General features: G+C 45.6%; 1 protein-coding gene across 1 annotated transcript in view; it reads right to left on the reverse strand.

Annotated features, from left to right (window-relative positions):
• Positions 1-19,287, reverse strand: part of LOC119463500 (centrosomal protein of 290 kDa-like) — an 83,152-nt gene that overhangs the window by 26,527 nt on the left and 37,338 nt on the right. The window contains exons 16-21 of the mRNA XM_049655244.1: positions 19,113-19,271; positions 14,101-14,194; positions 11,838-12,018; positions 10,449-10,550; positions 7,620-7,802; positions 3,834-4,037 (exon numbers count right to left, since the gene is read on the reverse strand). Of these exons, the coding sequence (XP_049511201.1) occupies positions 3,834-4,037; positions 7,620-7,802; positions 10,449-10,550; positions 11,838-12,018; positions 14,101-14,194; positions 19,113-19,271 (923 nt within the window). The remainder of the gene's footprint in view (positions 1-3,833; positions 4,038-7,619; positions 7,803-10,448; positions 10,551-11,837; positions 12,019-14,100; positions 14,195-19,112; positions 19,272-19,287) is intronic.

Here is a 19,287-nt window from a genome sequence, read left to right on the forward strand (position 1 = left end):
CATTTAAGCTTAAAAATAAGTTTAGTATGTGAAACAAGATCACAGGCATTAGTAAAACTCAAAAGTATAACATCAATTCAGACGGACTTTACAATCTAGGTGCAACTGTGAACAGAAGTTAATTGCGTTGCAGTTAAATATCCTTTCTAAAACCATGCTGAAATGAAGCTAACAAGCAGTTATGTTTACATAGTTATTAATAATATGTTCCAAGGTTTTACACCACGACGGTGTTAATGAAATTGGCGATAACTGTTAAGCACTAAGGTGTCACCTTTCTTGAACACCGGCACTACACGAGCCGTTTGCGACTCGTTGAGACAAGCTGGGGAAATCGACGCACAGAAATTAACTAAAACATTGCCATAATTTCAGCATAGCGGTGAGGAAACGTGTTAGGTGTGTTATCACGTCCAGGTGACGTCTTCAGTTTTAGTTTAAGACGCATAGAAAGAACACCGGGTACAATTTTACAATGCCATGTACAATCTCGTCAGAAGTAAAACCACAACGTACATGCACGTCTGAATGAAAAAAAAACATTATGCAAATAGGAATTGAAATAATCAGCTACCCTTTGTTCTTCACAAACGGGATGCCATCATGCATGATATTACCAACTGATTTTTTTCAAATTTTCCGTAAAAAATTCAAAAATTAATGTGGCTCATAGCGTATGAAAAAGCAATAAAACTTCAAAGTACCGCCGGCTGGCGTTACTCATTCCAATTAAATTACGGGGTTTTACCTGCAAAACCACGATCTGATTATGAGGCACGCCGTAGTGCGGGACTCCGGAGTAATTTTGACCACCTGGAGTTCTTTAACGCGCACCTAAATCTAAGTACACGGGTGTTTTCGCATTTCGCTCCCATCTAAATGCAGCCGCCGTGGCCGGGATGCGATCCCGCGACCTCGTGCTTAGCCGATCAACACCATAGCCACTAAGCAACCCCGGCGGACGGCTGGCGTTACTCAGAGCTTGATTAGGTGCAATCCGAGCCTGAATAACATCCTCATGGCACGCATGCCCTCGTCTCAGACGCTAAGTTGCCTCTTTTCTGCAAGATCTGTCGTGATCCAAGGAGTCCGTTTGAAGCATTTATTTATTTTGCTAGGAATAATGTTATCGATGTAGTGATTGCCTATTTTTTAAATCTTGAGCCATAATTCGGGGGCGTCAGATCCATGAAAATAAATCATGAAATAATCAAGGTAGTCGAGAACACTTTCATCTCTTGCACACAAAAAAACTTTTTTCGGTGATCATCTTTGCAGGAGGAACGTCATGTACGGCTTTAAGTGAACAGGAAAAGGACACCATCTGGTGATCCGACAAGCCGTCTTCAACTGTTGTCAAAAATGTTTGAAAGGAACGACTAAGAAAGACGAGCTAAAGTACAAAACTGGAATATTGGTTTACTCGCGTCGGCTGGTTCACTATTCGTTGCATATTCTTTCTTAATATATTATCGAATAATACACTGCATGCACATTTAAGCTGTTATCAAGAGAGGGGCGGTCCCAATTGTTGCCCGACAGGTCTAAATAATCAGCGAGTGCAATTTTACCCTGATTAAAGGTTGCTATCTGATCGCGCAGTTATTTCTAGAAACTTCCGTCGCGAATCAGGAGGCATATATGCACAGCAAACAGCAAACAAACACAACAATTGAGCATTTAAATTTGCCCCCTTCGTCGAGGCAAATCAACCTGGGCAGCAAACAGTAAAAATGTTTGTTTTTTTTACAGAAAGGAAACTTTAAAGTGATGCCCTCGTCATCATCAATCTGCCTTAAAGATGCCCTGAACCACCCCTCGGGCTTGGTGAAATAACATTGTCCGCGGGTAGCATACGCTGCTGTGAATATCTCAGCCCCGTTTTGCTGTCGCACACGCTGCGTTGAGCTCGCAAGCGGAGCGCGAAGTCACCTTTCTCTCAAACGCTCTCTTTTCTACAGAAGCCATGTTCCTCAGTCTTTTGTGGACGCTTTATTTCGTAATAAAGCGGATTCCCATACGCGGCTGCTATTGGTAGCTACGGTCGGCTACGTATCATAGATACCGCAGCCGCCGCGGGGTGCCGCCACGAGTCCACTAGCTAAGTGCACTGCGGCTCGCTGAGGACAACCGCGTTTGGCTTACGTTTAGCGCGTCGTAGGCACCAGAATCGCAAGTCGTGGCATCTACAAGGTCGATCCACATAGGTCGCGAAGCTTCGGGAGAAAAGCGGTTCAGAACGAATTGTCACCGACATCAGCAAGGGTGGTTGTGGGAGCAGCGATTGAAGCGCGGCTATACTTGGAGGAAACAAACATTGGGAGGAAAAAAGCGTTTTTTAATTAAAGGGGGACACAGATTCATTCAACGAAAATAAAATTCCTAATCAAGTTTATATACGCATGGCAAGAAAAGAAGAGACAGCTCTATTTTACTTGATCATTGTCAACAAACCCCTTTTTTCAGCGTCCACCGTAAGAGAGCCCATCGATAGCGGTGGGCATTAACGCCTCTATCACTTGCAATGTAATCCAGCTCTTGAAGTGAGCAGCAAGGCGCGCTCTTAAAGTTCACCGTGGTTTAGGCCCACCTCACAAGCAACACTACAGTGTTGTTTTGCTTGCCGACGCTGGTCTAAATTTGATTAACGCTGGTAGTTTCGTTGTTTCTTAACCTGTTCAGTCAAAAGCAGTCAGTTGCGACCGCTAGATAAATGTTTAATTTAGTTGTTTTTGTGCGACAGCGCTGGCCGACGGGCTTGGCGTCCGACGAAAGGACGAGCACTCTATACCCAAAGCGTTAGTCCGCCTCCACAAAAAGTATGTTCTGTGCAGGGATGCGATTTCGACACCCGTACGGCTGACCTTACCCTGCATCGCTTTCCGCGCTGAAACCTCGGAACGCCTATCAAGTCGAATGGCGGGGCATCTGAATATACAGCTGTAATTTCAGGCCTCCGAAAACAAATTTCGCGCCTTTGAGAACAAATGACGTCACTTCTGTGTTTCCTCCTCACACAGATGGCGCTAAGCCCCATGAACCGCCGATGAACCACCATGTTTTCAACGTATGGGCATCTATGGAAGCTCCGCTACCAGGTATATTTACCTTGGCATCTACGTTAACCTCCAAAATGACATTTGAACTGCGCGCCACGGTGACATTTAGAAGGCGGAGCGTTGTGACCACGCCTCTCTCCGCCGTAGCCTTCACAGTGCAAGTTATTGAAGAAGGGACGGGAGCACAGCGGAGGTCCGTTTTTCATTGCCAATATCTCCGCTTCTCCTGAAGGCACTGAAGTACTTTTTGCGGCTAAGTATTTCTGAAATAGCCTATTTTCACTTCAAATGCATGTCTCCACTTCGATAAAAAGTGGTTCAGGGCCCCTTTACAAGAAATGGTGATAAGCATTTTTGACTAAGGTAGCTACTTCACGCTCTCTCTTGACGGTCGATCGCGAAAAATACGTGGTAGGAAGAAGAAACACACATCAGATACTTTCACTTTCGCGAGATTCCACGTAACTAGTGTCAAACGCACGGCGTCTGCGGGAAACAGCGTTCTTGGCAATGCGCCAACTGTGCTGAGAGACGTGCCTTGCTTGCGCTGAGAACGCTGTCGCTCGTAGCCAGCAAAGCGTCCGGCAATTGTCACGCGAAATCTCGCGAAATGGAAATAATATCCCACTGTCATCGTACGAGAATACCGTCCTCCTCCCCAAGGTCATACTTAATCTTTCAATTCTTTGCAAGCCACTTCATTTCATGTTCAATGAACATATCAGATGAAAGCTATCGCTGATTTTTTGTTTGTTTCTATAGGTACCGCATTACCTTGTCTTGGAAATGTCGCGGCTTGTCGTGGATGGCATCGTCTTCTTCTGGCAGTTGTCGGGCAGCCGAAGTGTCCAGCAGTTTTGCACGTAGGACGTGGGCCTCGGCTGACAGTCTCTGGCTCTGCTGCTGCATCTCGTCGCGTAGAGTGGCCACGCATGCGCGGTAGCGTTCTATGGTTGCTTCCTTTTGCCGCATCAGCGCCTGCATTCCGAAGAGCGATAGTGAAAATACTTAGTTTAGTCTTTAAGTTGATGCTGGGTATTAGTGCAAGGAGAAAACCGTGCTTTAATGCGAGTACACAGGCGGCATAACCGTTCTAGTTGTAACCACAATGGGCGAATATATGGCGCAGCAAAACATAGCGGGAGTTTGAAGCGCCAATTTTCACAAAAGAATATATATATATATATATATATATATATATATATATATATATATATATATATATCCACTCACAGCAACCTTTCGGGGAACACGGAAAACTTTTGGGGAGAGATGATCAGGCGGAAACATTGCCGGTCAAGTATGCCAGGCTAACCTCGCCTCTTGCAACACTACGAGCCCCACAACGTAATTCGCTTTTGTTATATTTTCTGCAATTAAAATCGCACAACAAAGGCGACGAGTGGCAAAGTCTTGTCGCTGTAGCAGCTGTATGCAGTGTGCAAACGACAAACAGCTTTCGTGCTCCTCAACAGTTTATTGCGTCACTCTGCAAAGCGGGTTTGGAGCAACAATGTGAATCCGCTATATAGCATAACCACAACTTCCCCGAATGCGGCACAACAAAAGAAACTCAGAAAAAAGTTATGGTTGCGCCCTCTCTAATAGGAATCGGTAGAACACGAAAGTGAAATGTGTGTTCACAGAAGCTGTTGCATTTTTGCTTCGTGAACTCACGGTCCGCTGCAGGGAAAGGCGCACCATTTGCGGGCCGGCGACCGATGTTGCAGGTTTGCTTAGCGCGCGGCGTCCTGTTGGCGAGCGCCGTCCTGCTGGCGAGTGGCTTCGGCGAAGGTGCGAGCATTCTGGTCCAGCTCCGTGGTGGCTACGGCAGGCAGTCTGAGCTGCGACGCGCACAGCTACAGGAATGCCAGTGGCTGAGTTCGCACCGTGCGACCGCGAACACGTGAAGGCATTCTGCTTCACGCTGGCGTGTCTCTCGCCGGGGCAAAGCGAGATTCGCCCGGCGACGTCGTTGCCTTTCGGCGCCTTTTAGCGCAGCAGTTATCTTAGGTGGTGCCATCGCAAGCGTAGCAGTAGGCTATGCACTGCTGATGCACGTTGAAGCCACAATCTGTAGGCTACTAGCAACACCCCCTAGACTAGGGGGTGTTGCTACAAGGCGCCACAGGCTAAACCGGCGCTAACTGCCCACACGAGGCCACAGAAGTACATGGATTTGTCTGATCTACGTGCTTGTGGATTTATACGCTCTTGTGGCTTTGTTTATTGCGCTTTATATGCCTTCATTGCCGTAACTTTCACAGCAATCTATATTTTTCGAAGTGCAGAAGACGCTGCAAACGCTCACAATCGCAACTAATTACAACGGTTCAGCTTGTCGAGGTGGCCAAATCGAAACACGCCAAGCGTCTCAATGCAGTGACTTGCTCGCGATAAATTCATCCGGGCGTTTTATGTCGCTTGTGAATGCTCTTTTCTTATCAAAGCTCTTTTCTGTGACAAGATAGAAAGTGTTATTGAAGCAGTTAGTGTGGTTAAACAACTTAGTGACATCTGTGGAAGTCCTGTCAATTGGGGAAAGTGCCTGAGGTTTTGGCACGGAGAATGGCCTTCGACCCCAAACGCTTTTGCCAACATTAGGTGGGAAACTATACTCCGGTAAAATATCTTGGTGTGCCGCTTGAATTTTACAAAGATAATGATCGGTACAGGCAACAACAAGTGAACTACATGCGTGAGAAGGTGGACAGATGGAAAGTGGCCAATCTATCCATCTTCACCAGAGCAACAGTGTGTAACTTGCTATTTATCAGCAAGATTTGGTACGCACTGCATGTGTTATACTGTTCTCGGTTAAACATTCAGAAATTTCACCACATATTTGCCGTGTTTGTTTGGGCCTCGATTTGAGAGAGGTGAAGTCGGACGAACCTGTTCAGGCACATCAAAGATGGGGGAGTAGGTCTGGAACACCTCTTTGTGTCAGCTCGTAAACAGATTTACATTTTTTTTCGGGACGTCAAGGACCAGTTCTTGCAGACTGCGTGTCAGATAAGAATGAGCAAAGCACTACCGGATTTTATTGTTGCCACAAACAGTATTCCCGGAGCGCTTCCGGGTTTTTTAAGGTGCTTGTCTCCACTGTGTGCTTCCTAAGCGTACGTTTTTCAAAAGATTATCTCAGTTCTGTCCAAAGAAAAAAGCTGTATAGGGATCTGTGCGATACTGAATTTCCTATTCCTTTATATAGATCCCTTTACAGAGGTAGCCAGAGCCAGAATGTACTAAACGTGGTAAACTGTATTCAAATTCTACTAGGGGTAAAAACTTTTTTTTTCAAATTTCATACAGGAAAGCTTTCAGTGAAGACAGTTTTGAAAGAAAGTTTTTTTTTTTGTACCGTGGGGAACACATTGCTTAATCTGTAAACAAATCGATACAATTGACCACGTTTTCCTGCATTGTTGGGAAGGAGTGTTCTTTTGGTATGTTTTACAAAGCATAGTTAAAAAAGAACTCCAATTAGATCCCCACGGTGTCAGATATCTAGCGATAGAAAACGACGATTGGCTTTCTTTTGATCTGGTAATGCTCATTCGCCTTCACAGCCTCTGGCGCTCCAGAATGACCGGGTATTTCTGTGCCCCAGACGCACGACATGCATGAATTTACTTCTGAGAGAGTATAAACGCCTTTCTGGAGGTGGAAAAAGTGTATGAATGCCCTCCGGAATGGTTGTCGAGGTTAGAACCCTTGACAAAATAGAATCACATCATCACATCACATCAAAAAGAGAATTTTGATGTGATTGCAATCATGCTGGATGGTAAACGTTACATATGCTTATCACGTGCTAGTTCCTTGAACTCGGGGGTTGATAAATGAGTGAATTTTGCAAATGAGACAACAAGAACAAAAAGCGTCCGTGGCGTAATGGTTTCAATGTCGGGCTTCTGTACTGAAGGTCCTGGGCTCGAATCCTACCGCCGGACACTTTTATTAATGTTTATTCATTGTATGAATATTTATTGCATGCTTATTGTATGAAACTCTATACACGAGGCTACACTAGGTTCACCCGCCGTGATTGCTCAGTGGCTATGGTGTTGGGCTGCTGAGCACGAGGGCGTGGGATCGAATCCCGGCTACGGCGGCCGCATTTCGATGGGGGCGAAATGTTAAAACACCCGTGTAATTAGATTTTGGTGCACGTTAAAGAACCCCAGGTAGTCCAAATTTCCGGAGTCACTCCACTACGGCGTGCCTCATAATCAGATCGTGGTTTTGGCACTGTAAAGCCCCATAGTTTAATTTTTAAGCACTAGGCTCTTTATTTCATGGCTACACCGCGTTGGAGCCTCCGCTGTGCTGTGACTACCGAAACGCTAACTGTCGGCGCTCGTTAGTGTCACGATGCAGTACTTCGATTCACCCCTCCTAGATAGCGGCGACAACATCCCTGGCCAGGAAATCAGTAGTGAAACCCGGCATGAAACACTTTTTTGTTAAAAAAAGGGCTAGTGACCAAGCACGAAAAGAGGAAATAACATATTGCCGCAGAGCTGCTCGTGACCTGCGGTGCAGGCGTAAACGTACCTGCAATGAGTTCACTGTCAACATTGCCACTCGCAACGATTTCTTGAGTTTGGCCTTGTCCCAAGGCATAGCATCCTCTGCAGCCGCTCGGGACAGTGCTTGCTTCAACTCTCGGATGATTGTATCTTTGACACGGAGGGAGTTCGCCGAGATCTGCAGGTTGCGGTGCTCCTCGTCGAGCCTCTGCACGAACCGTTAACAAAATAAGCAAGTGTTACACGTTTGTAAGACGTGATAGCGAAAACCTGCCAGCTGTAGAAGAAGACGACGACGAACGCGCGAGCAGTGGTACGAGCGCGTCTCTGTGACCACGTCACGTGTGCAGTCAGGCACGCAGTAGGCGCACTTTAGTGAGCCACAACCGTGGAGCAACAATGGCTTCAAGGAAGCGCGCTCGTCTTGCACCGCGGAGGCCCGGGTTCGATTCCCATCCGGACCGAAATTTCCCTCTCAAAAACACTTATTTACTTTGTTTACAAGAACCTTCCTGAGCAACGTGACGTCAATTCGAGCATTTTAAAGCGAAGCAATATATTCCTAGGCGAAACATCCGTCCGTGCCCAGGTGGGTGGCCCAACCGCGCGAACGTGCTCGTGCCGCTGCTCGCGCGTTTGTCATCTTCGCCAGTTGGCTCGTTCGCGCCTCTCCGCGCGAACGCATTCGTGAATGCTAATGCGTTCATCGTCGTCTTCTTCCACAGCTTCATTGCTTGGCAAAAGTGACACATAATTTGCGTAACACAGTTCAGAAACACATTAATAACCCGCGTGATATAACATAAACACAGTGGCCGCTACCATTTCAGCTTCGCTGGGTCTAAGGGCCGCACATTTTAATAGACGTGGTTTTACTCTCCGTGGTGTTGCCCATTTTTCGTCACAGCATAGTTCCGTGGCCATCAGCCGTCATGGCCCTTTTCCCGCGTTATTACCCGTATCACGCTGTCAGTAGTCATAAAACTGCACGCTTACATTGCAGACTCCGAATTTTCTTTCCTGGCGGGGAGCACATTCTTAGCTTATGAGAGTGGTTCAGCTTCAGGTCCGATTCACACAGCCGTCATTCTCCCGTCCCGTCACGCTACGCATGTCGCTCTGTAGATAGCGTTTCTTCGTAGGTTTCATCCCAAATGGCGAAGCATCTATTGCGATAACAAATTACTAGACAGCTATACGAAGCAAGGATAGCAGTTTCATTGCCCGCATAACCTTAATAAACGCATTATTCTTCTTCTTTCTAGGGTTTTACGTGATAAAACCAGTTCCGATTATGAGGCACACCGTAGTGGAGGGCTCCGCATTAATTTTGACCGCCTGGAGTTCTTTAACGTGCACTACAACGCAAGCACACGGGCGTTTTTTGCATTTCGCCTTCATCGAAATGCGGACGCCGCGGCCGGGATTCGATCCCGCGACTCATGAACGTTTCCTTACTGACTAAATTAACAAGCACAGTGTCAAGCGCACACAGGCAAACATGAATACATATCACACGATGATCGCGGACACTTGTCAAAACGCTGGGGTGCAGAAAGCGCGGCAGCACGAATTGACCTTCGTGCTGCCTCTCGTTTCAACGCAATTAAGCGGCGAGAACACAGCGCACGCGAAGCTATCAGCCGTCGACCCACCTGCATTTAAGAGCCATGTATAATACGTACATCAATGCTGTGTGCTTTACATGTACTATAAGAAGCAAAACAGAAACTATATTGTTTTTCTATGCGGAGATAGAGAAGTGTAAACTTCATAGTTTTCTTCTCCTGAAAATTTTGGTTTGTCAACACATCTGATAAAACAATCAACTGTCTAAATCGAAAATCCAATCCAGTAGTAACTAGATTTTAGTTTCGTCTTTTAAATGCAATAAACTTTGTAAAATTCGGCGCATTGGTTTCCGAGAAAAACGATTTTATTTCCTCAGCTATTTACATAGGAGCCCCCGAGCTCATAACATGCGCGTTGTTTGATTTGCTTGAAATTATTTGATTCCTACATTCGTTATGTGCTATTGGGTGCGCTTTCCTTTTTGGCCGATCCTCCAGACTAGTTCGAATGTGACACGAGTTGCCCAAAATCTTTAAATGTACCTAGATATGTGCCACACATCTTCGTTCAAAAACTTCACCTTCAGTCATTGTAGGAGCTCTATGTAGGCATCCCCCACTACGTATCCGCCTGATTTAAGAAGGGTGTAAGATTGGTCTTGTTGGTAAAACGTACTTTAAAGTCAGGGTAACAGCGCAAGGCCACCAGAGGGGACAGAAAAGAGAACAGAGCATTGGATCTGTAAATGGAAATCCGGCGGGACAGAAGAGAGAACCGCGCTCTGTTCTCTCTTCTGTCCCGCCTGATTTAGTGTTGGCATTTCGGGATAGCTTGTGAGCGGTGTAGTGCATAAACATAAACATTCCATGAAGTTAAAGTGGGGAGCTCTGTGGTGGATAACATAAAGGATCAGGAGGTTGCACGTTACATGTGATGAAAGTAAGCACAATTGTAGGCATCATCGTTAGTAGTATACGAGATAATTCACATCACTTGAATATAGCTTCGCGCCACATAGATTGAAACGTGTTCGTTGGATCTGCATTATATTGCAATGTTAGGATATTCCGTGTAATTTCTTTTGCTACTACTGAACAGAAGCGGCAAAAAGAATTAGCTGCCGCAAATGTGGACACCGTGTCCGACAGCGATAAGCTGACGCCAACCAGAGCCATCAAATTTCCGAATGTCATCGATTCTCTGACCTTATCGACTGCGCGTCTCTTCCCTTGGAACCTTATTCGATCCTTGGTAAACTAGGCTCTGAACACAGTAGGCTTACCTTCTGCAGAAGCTTTGCGTTTTGCCTGGAAGTGATGAGCTCCTCCGTCTGTGCTCTAAGGGTGTTGGTCAGGGCACTGCAATTTTTGCATGACGGCAAGTCCTGGAACAGGGAGCGAGCACAACTGCAGGCACTATGGAAGCTCCCGTTGGCTAACAGTGTGATACAAAGAAATCTGTCGATTTCGCCTCAAAAATTAACGTCCACTGGCTCTCATAAAAATAATGTGGTGTAATGTTGCGGTCCACCGAAAGGGAGTCTCGTTATAATGTAGGATATTGCAGTCCATATACCCACGCTAAATTAAATACAGAAAAAAATTAAGAATGCGCGTTGCTTTTTCCCCAAATTAAGACATTTCGTGGACGTCCTGCCTTACCTGCTGGGTACGGAAGAACGACAGCTATTTCGCTAACTGAAAATTATCATTGCCAAACTATGTGTTCCAAGTCTACACTGCAGAGTCCTTAGGGGGATCAAGCAAGATTTAAAAGGCATAGTTACAACGTACGAAGAAACTGAATCCAGAAAAGTATAGGAGAAATAAATTGTTAGGTTAATTGGAAACGTAGAAATATTATGATAAAGGCAACTCAAAGTGCATGAAGTCGTAATATGCCACATCTGGGGACTGAAACCTTACCCTTCGAATTACGCGCCCTGCGCTTTACAAATTAAGCAACCGTGACGGACATCCTTGCTGTCCATTGTCTTTAATATTTATCCAGGTGCACAAGGTTAGCTCGGGGAGCCCGCCTATTACATCATCACTCACCCGAGTGGCACTGTGACTATAACGTTCTCTTCCTGAGCACTCGGTCATGGGTTCGATTTCGTCCGCGGCTGCCTGATTTAGATGGGAGCAAAATTGAAAAACGATCGTTTACTTGGATTTACGTGCATGTTCGATCACCCCCGGTGGTCAAGCTGAATCCCTGGCCCTTCAATGCGGCATCCCTTAGAACCCACTGTGAAGTTTTGCGACGTTAAACACCATAACTTATTTCAATCTTAACAGTTCGAATCAACATTTCCGAACACTTTCTCAGCTCAACTATTAGAGCTTTGCTCATTCATAGCATTCAGCAAACATCATTCATAACCCTAATACTGAATCAAATATATATGAGTTAGATGCCTTTACTGTATTCCTTCTTTGTCACTATCAGTTATAGAAAAAGAAAAGCAGGCGTACGAAAAGAAAAAAAAAAACGTGCGTACGAAGCTGTGAACCTCGCGCCATCTTATCAGACAATGCGTTTAAAAAATCGTAGTACATCCTAACCCCCTATTTATATTATTTTCAACCAGTTTAGCGTCACTTCGCTGACCTCAACCCATTTTTACTATGACCGCGACTTTTCTGTCATGGAGGACGAAATTTCTTACCTGCTCTTCTTGAACGTTTTGGAGTCCACTCTTGAACTGTGACAGAATACTTTCTAACTTTTCCAGAGGAACTGAACCACTGCACTGGATTCTCATTTGTGTCAGTGCCTGTTTCTGCTCTTCGCTTTGTCTACGCGACTCAACCATGGCTCTAAGTAGGTCCCCATCCTTTTGTTCGTACCTGCAAAATGTAAGCGCTAAATACAAGGAATGTCTACGACAAGAGTAAAAATTACTTGTCGCCGACACAAAAGAGCCTATAGTAAATGTTCCACGGGCAGTCAGCATATCATCCACAATGTGGTGTGGTAGTTGTGCTGCAAACTAGAATGGCTCAATCAAGGAGCAACCGTCGTTCTTTCCATTAAAACCTGAAATCTGGCCTCTGGCAAATAAAAAAGAAAAGAGAACATAAAAGAAAAGGAACCACATAAGCATCACTTCCCTGGTTGCTTTCAGAAATTCTTAAATATTTTAGCGATATTCGGTACATTGCTTATGTGCTAGACACATTTTAACGCGACAGCGTTAAGGGCCCCGTGTCGCAGAATATCCGACGTCGGCGTGCGATGTCGGCGGGTGGCCGAGTAAATCATCCCCAAACACGCAGGTCCTCCGAATATATTTAGGTACATGTATATGCCACGCCTTCTTATATGACATGCGGTATATGCGGGTTATATTACCACAGCACTCTATCATTAATGTTGCTCATACTTTGTCTCGCATTCTTGGCAAAGCTATTCCTCGGAATTTTGAGAATGACAATCCACAAACAAATGTCATGAAACAAAACACCCACAGCGCGTGCCTTTTCTGTGAAATCTTCTCAGACTGAAATATTAAAACCACGAAACAAAAACGGAAACCTGAAAATTCTGCAATTTTTTTGGCACGGCTGTGCAATATCTCCGGGATCACCCCACACAAGAGGCCGCGTTTTTTTACCAGAAAGCTCGCCTTCGTGCATAGCGTTCGCCGCCAGTGTTTCCCGTTAACCATTACGGTTGCTTAAGATGCAGTTGTCGGGAAGCGTGAGAAGCAGTCAGGGATCTTTGAATGCTATCGCGTTCCCCTCTTGAAAGCGAAGCTTAAGGGTCCTCCAATTTTTGCTTGAAATATCTATTGTATTGCTCTCAAACAAAACCACGCAGTCAAAACATAACCATAACGTTTTACGAGTCACACTGGTACCGCTTACATTGTTCTTCTGTCTTACGGCAGCTTTTCAGTATTGCCAACTAAACAATTCGTGCTATGTTGAGTTATTGGGGGTGGTCGCAATGAAGTTTGAGGAGAACAAACAGTAACACAACATTTAACTTTCGCATTGTCTCAATCGCTTTTGCATACTACGGTTTTAGCTGTTATTGGCGCTCATGATGAACGATTACCATTGTGAATACGGTAACCAGAATTACCGAACAGTGATTAGTGCTGTTTGCCAGCTCTGTGTTTCAATAGCACTATAATAAAAGTACTTTAGAGTATTTATTTTAAAAAATCTCTGCGTGTATGGAGTATATTTATGATACCTGAGCCTGGTGGATTGTTTTGATCTTAAAGTTCGACCAATCCAGATAAAAACACTCTCCTATACATAAACCAAATTGAGCGGAACCTCCCTTAACGAGAACTGTTCAATATATGCCCAGCATTATATGGCCGTCGGCATGGTGTGGAATGTGTTATGCGTGGTAACGATGTGTGTGGTGGCTATGTAGATATATACATGGCGAGAGGAGCATGAGCAAAGCAATGTACATAGTATTTACATTGCTTAACATATACCTTTCGCACCATGCTGACAGCCATATAACGCTACGCATATCATCGACAGATCCCGTTAAGTGAGCTACGCTTATTTTTTCTGTCTCGGTTTAACGCATTCTCCCATTTTGGGTACCATTTAGTCACCTTCCATCCTAATCTATTGGGCGCTTACCAAGGCGTCACATACTGCTTGCCATCCCGTTTTAGTATAGGCTTAGGCATTTGTGGCTATGGATGAACGCCTCATTGTTACGTATGGCGTATGGGGCACTGGGAAAGCGGACGAGCTCGAAAAATTTTTTACGCCGGCGTGCCTATTTTATGGCGGACAATAAGCCGTTTGCCACTGTACTCCGGATGGCAGCGATCAATTGTGCTCACAGTGGGCTTAAACTGCGCATTCTCGTCCTTTAACTGGAAAAAGATTTTCTATATTCACGATAAATTTTTCGACCCACTCTCCATATAGTGCTACGCATTAAACGTTCACCTTTTCTGTAGCTCTTGAAAATGTGTCCACAGTCTTTCCAGCAGCACCTTGAGGCTCTCGGCATGCTCATTGGTTGAAGGTGAGCTTGATGGTTCTGTGTCAAGAGCACTGGTATCAGTCACCGACTAACGAAGTCTTTTTGCGATAACAATTATATGAGACACTCCAAGCGGATTTCTGCCGTCGGCGTCACCGACGTCGTCGCTGTGAGGTTCCGTATAAAGTCCAAGGGCAATAAAATCATCGCCGCGCGCTGTATGCTATATGCGCGCGTGAAAGCAAGCGAGGGACGCGCGCTTTCACGGGGAGCGAACGCACGGCGGAGAGCAAACGCGACGGCTTCCGTAGCGCGAACGGCCGTGGGGGGATGGGAGGGAGGGGGGAGGGAGCGACGTTGTCCTGCGGCACCAAATGCGTATCTTGCGACCGAGCGCAAGAAGAACTGGAATCTCGCAGGAGAATTGAGGAAAGCCGGAAGGCAGCGCGGGAGGGAGTGGGTGCGGCTTCTGCTCTGAGAGCAACTGCGTACTTGTACTTTGCGCGGCGGAGAGCGGTCGCGTGCGCCGTATCTTAAAAGCGATCTGCAACACGCATCCTACCTTTGTATGCGCTGTGCCTTTCACCGCTCAGTTTCCGTTGAAGCGATAGACCGCACAAACCTTCGTTCGCTGCTGCTGGCGCGCTTGCTCACGCCAGCGTTTTGAGAGCGGTTGTGTGCGGTCATCGAGTGTGATCTACTGATGCTTGCTTGAGAGCCAATGTGTCCAAGAGTATACAGCCGATAAAATTACTATCCTTACTCCGTATATGTCTCTACCGATTTGCTATCGCAATTGATGCTTCGCCTTTGGGGCGCAGCTGCGTCTTTTTTAGGAACAAAGTTTCTTTAGAAAGGTTATGCTTACATATAGATAGCGTAGCAACAATTTTCTTAATCTTCCAAAACATCTGCCTTTCTGTCTTCTCGGTTTCAATGAGGTAAGTATGATGGAGAAGCAGCGTCGCCTTGGTACCGTTATTACGGGAGGGGAATGAAGCAGTTAAATGAACAACACATTAATTAGAATTGTTCGTAGTGCATACATTCAGTACCGCTCCACCTCTCATAAGATAGCATTCTTGATTTCTTCTGTATGATTTCTTTCCTTGCACATTTTTACCGCTGACAATATTAGAGCGTTGCCCGGTCCAACATATATAGCGCTTTTAGGCTTTAAATGCGGTACTCCGGCTCTGGCTGCTTGAGCTAAAACACAAGCTTGGATGTTGCACTCTAACGGAAACCCTCGAGAAAACTAAGCTTCTATTTTCTTCAGGCTGGCGCTTTGCACAAATGTAAGTTCTGCTGCAGAGCCCAAAAGCATGTCTAGTTGATCGACGCAGCGGAAATATTCACATTGACACCGAATATGAAAGCACTGGTGTCGTTAGCACAAGTTCAAGGAGACGTTAGAGAACCTCAGCTTTTCAAAGAACCTAGCGGCACAGAACCACAGGGTTATCCCCCTAGGCATACGATTATAGCCAGCTGTACAGGCAGCGATGGTAAACCTGGCCCTATAATATTGTTACGATGAAAGGTGTTTATTTACAAATGCGGAATAAACGATGATAGCAAAATGCTTAGCTTAGGAAGCCGCTCCGAGTCCAAACCGACTTCGTTCTCTTCTTTCACCCGTCAGCCAATGTAACGCAGCAATATGCTGCTTAAGGATGGTAGTAAAAGAAATATCAATGTTCTCTATGGTACGCATGAAACGCAGTTTTCGGCGAACATTATCTTGAAAATCAATGTCCTCTGTCTACTTCAGAGTACGAGTGGTACAGCAGCTGCCTAATGTAATTATCATTAAAAATTTCTCGCCTTTTACACTCTCGCTGCCCTAAAAGCTTATTAATAGCTAACCACGTAGTGCAACGCAGACTGAGAATGCGGTTAATGGGCAGTACGCAAGTAGAGTGAGCAGCAATGCTACTGGTCGCACCAAAAGCAAAGCAAGCGGACCTAAATCCCTAATAAGGGAAAACATTTTTAAACGCGCCATCTACTTACTTGACGCAGATGACTACGGTTCCTATGAATGAGCAGATAAAACATTACCCCTTAACAGTCGCAAACACTACAAAGCAGAAATACCACCGTTCTTGTCTTCTTCCGTTATACCATTTGTAAATTCTCTCGCAGTTTTCGACCAGTTTGCTCAACGCCAACCCAATACCATTTGAAGATATTAGAAGAGTCATTTTCTCATTCCATCACAGCGCACTCTTACTGTCGATAGCCGCCCTCTATCGTTTTCTTTATACCGGAAGCTTACATTTAGGCTTAATAAAAATTATGTTAACAAATGCAATAAATTACTTTTTGGCACAGAATGTAAATAGTGATCAGTGAAATACATAACCATGCATCCACTATTCAAGGTCGACAGTGGACTTTATACGAAACCTCAAGGCGACAGCGACGCGAGCAGTGGGGTACGTGAATCGTCTTTTGCGTACTGCAGAGCGTGTACGGGCTCTTGGGGTGCAGAAATTGACCCCAAAAATGCACAACTTTTATTTTCACCAATTAAAAAGCTTAAATGCTAAGCTTATGACACAGCTAGTGGGGGTCTTACAGTCTAATTTTGCAATCGTGCTCACTCCTTATTTCTGGTGGGCCCGTTTGATTTGCAGAGGGCGTTCAGGCGCTATAGGCACAGAAATGACGCCCCTGCTGGTGGCAGCCGAGACTGGCCTGCGCCGCTCGAGCCCGCCGCACTCGTAGATTGTCTTGATCAATGCGCTTGCCTCAACCTTCGGCGCATATCGTTCCACCTTTGTCAAAAGGGCTAGGTATTCCTGTGTCTTGCTGCACGAGTCTGCTCACGTTATTTCTGGACCCCACATGTCAAACGCAGGGCCAGCATGAAACTGCATGAAATATCTGAAACAAATTGCACACTTCTCGGTCCAATAAATCCTGACGAGCACCGGCTAGAGTTCAATGAATTGAACTGTAGCCGCTAAACACCTACTATGGTCTAGTGGGCTCTGTCAAAGGCGAGCACTCCAGCTAAGATAGGAAAACGCAATGCCGAGCTACACCTCTCCGAAAGCCAAGCGCGATGTTAAATTTGGCTCGGATGTCGCGATGCATGGAGCGACAACGACGCCATATGCGGATGGGACGCATGCAGGACCGAGTAACGGCTTCTTTCCTACACACAACGGTAACCAAACTAAGTATAACATTTATGGACGCCTTAGAAAGCTTATAAACGCCACTTACAAAGCACCTAATGAGTTTCCTACGATCTAATTTTGCAGTCAGCCTAGTTATTTATTCGCAGCGGGCCCGCCGTGGTGAAAGGTGGTGGGCGGGAATTGACACCCATCTGTCTTGTTGTCGAAGTTGCTTCACACCATTTCTGGATCCTATGTGTCGAACGCTGGGGCACCATAGATGAGAAAATATGAAATTTCTTGAACAAATGCCACACTCGTCTGCATTAAAACTCATGATGCGGACAGCGTTGAGATTGATAGATGATACCTACTACGTCTGAGTTGAGCGCTCAGAAGTATTGCCGAGCTATGCCTCTCTGAACGCCGAGGAAGAGGCTAATCGCGCTCCGGTTACATCATGCGTGGCGCGGGAACAGCACAATGTGTGCGCGTCATACATGAAGGATAGAGTAATGGCTTCTTTCCTCTACACAACGATACCAAAGTACGGCGTGTAAGTATTACGGTTGCAAAGATATAGGCGATAGTATTAAAACGCGTTTTCGTAACATGCGGTCTTAGCAAGTGACCCCCTAAATTGGGTTTTCTTGGCAGGCTTTTGTGCATTTTTGCCGGTCCCCTGGGCCCTTGAACAATATTTTTAAGGTTGCCTGAAACAAACTTCATCTTTAACTCCAATGCCGAAGTGAAAAGAAAGACGTTTCCCGCGAAAAAGTGCAACACTTGTAAGGGCGTAACAACGGAAAGCTTTTCTGATTTGCGTCTAATAAAATGAATTGAATTTTATTCGCGTCTTTTATTACCAAAAATTGAGGAGGCCAACCAAAAAACCATTTCCTTTGTAAGCCCTCCGCAATTGGTAAAACATTTTTGGGGCCACGTCAACACCTCCTGTCTGTCACGAGATGACCGGTGGTGTGAAAACCACGTGAACTCCCAATCTCAAGATGACATGTACAAAATGATTAGTCATGATTAGGCAGAACGAAACAAAAACTTTTTTTTCAGTAATGCGCCTTTGCTACCATTAGCCTTCCATGATTGGTGAAACATTTTTCGGGCCACGCCTAATTCGCCTGTCTGTCACACGACGTCAAAAATTGCAGAAACTCCCGCCGTCAAAGTGACGTGTGCTTGCTAAACACGCAATTATATGTCGGAATACCCTTTCGGAATACCCCGACACTGCCCTGTTCCAAAAGGAGTAGAAGATGGCTGCCCACTGATTGCTCCGGGTGTATTCGGAGCTACCGGAGAGACTTGGCTTCTTCGTGCATAATAAACATTTTCCACGGAAGTAAAACGTTGCCGAGCCCTCTTGGTATGACTCGCTCTGCCAAATCTCCTTCACTAAGCATGCGTTTTTGCAGCATTTTTAGCGCCCACTTGCACGCCATCGTAATCGTGGACGACCCGCCGTAGGCTACGAAAGGAGAAGCAGACCAATCGCAGACGCCGGCACCACCCTTCACATCCGGTTATATACTCGCCATTAATACAGGCATCGATTATGCTGTCAAGATCGAGGTATGTTGCGTGTCCTCTGTTGGACGGAAGCGGGCTATTATTTCCACTGCTGAGTCAGGAATGTACCGTGATCGTCATTTTAAAGTTATTGTGCGAACTCAGCCTTTCATTACTTCATTTCACACAACAAAATTACGTAACAAAAAGGCTATCGGGTATTATTACAGCGGTATAACAATATTGAGGTGTACTTTTATAAGGTATCGATGATTTTTAATGGAATTCTATTAAAATCACAGGCTAACGGTATGTACCTTTTGATTTGGCCTCCCGCATGTGCTTGAACCTCTTCAGTTCACCCTGCAGTACCTGCACGTGGCCTGTGCGATCCGCGAGCAGAGCTCGTAGTTGCTCGTTCTCCTCCTCAAGGACACGAAGCTTGGAGTCGTCAGTAGCAGGCAAGTAGAAGACGCCTGAAAGATACAATAA

This window comes from Dermacentor silvarum, chromosome 9, assembly GCF_013339745.2.
Source record: "Dermacentor silvarum isolate Dsil-2018 chromosome 9, BIME_Dsil_1.4, whole genome shotgun sequence".
In the NCBI taxonomy this organism is placed as follows: Eukaryota; Metazoa; Arthropoda; class Arachnida; order Ixodida; family Ixodidae; genus Dermacentor; species Dermacentor silvarum.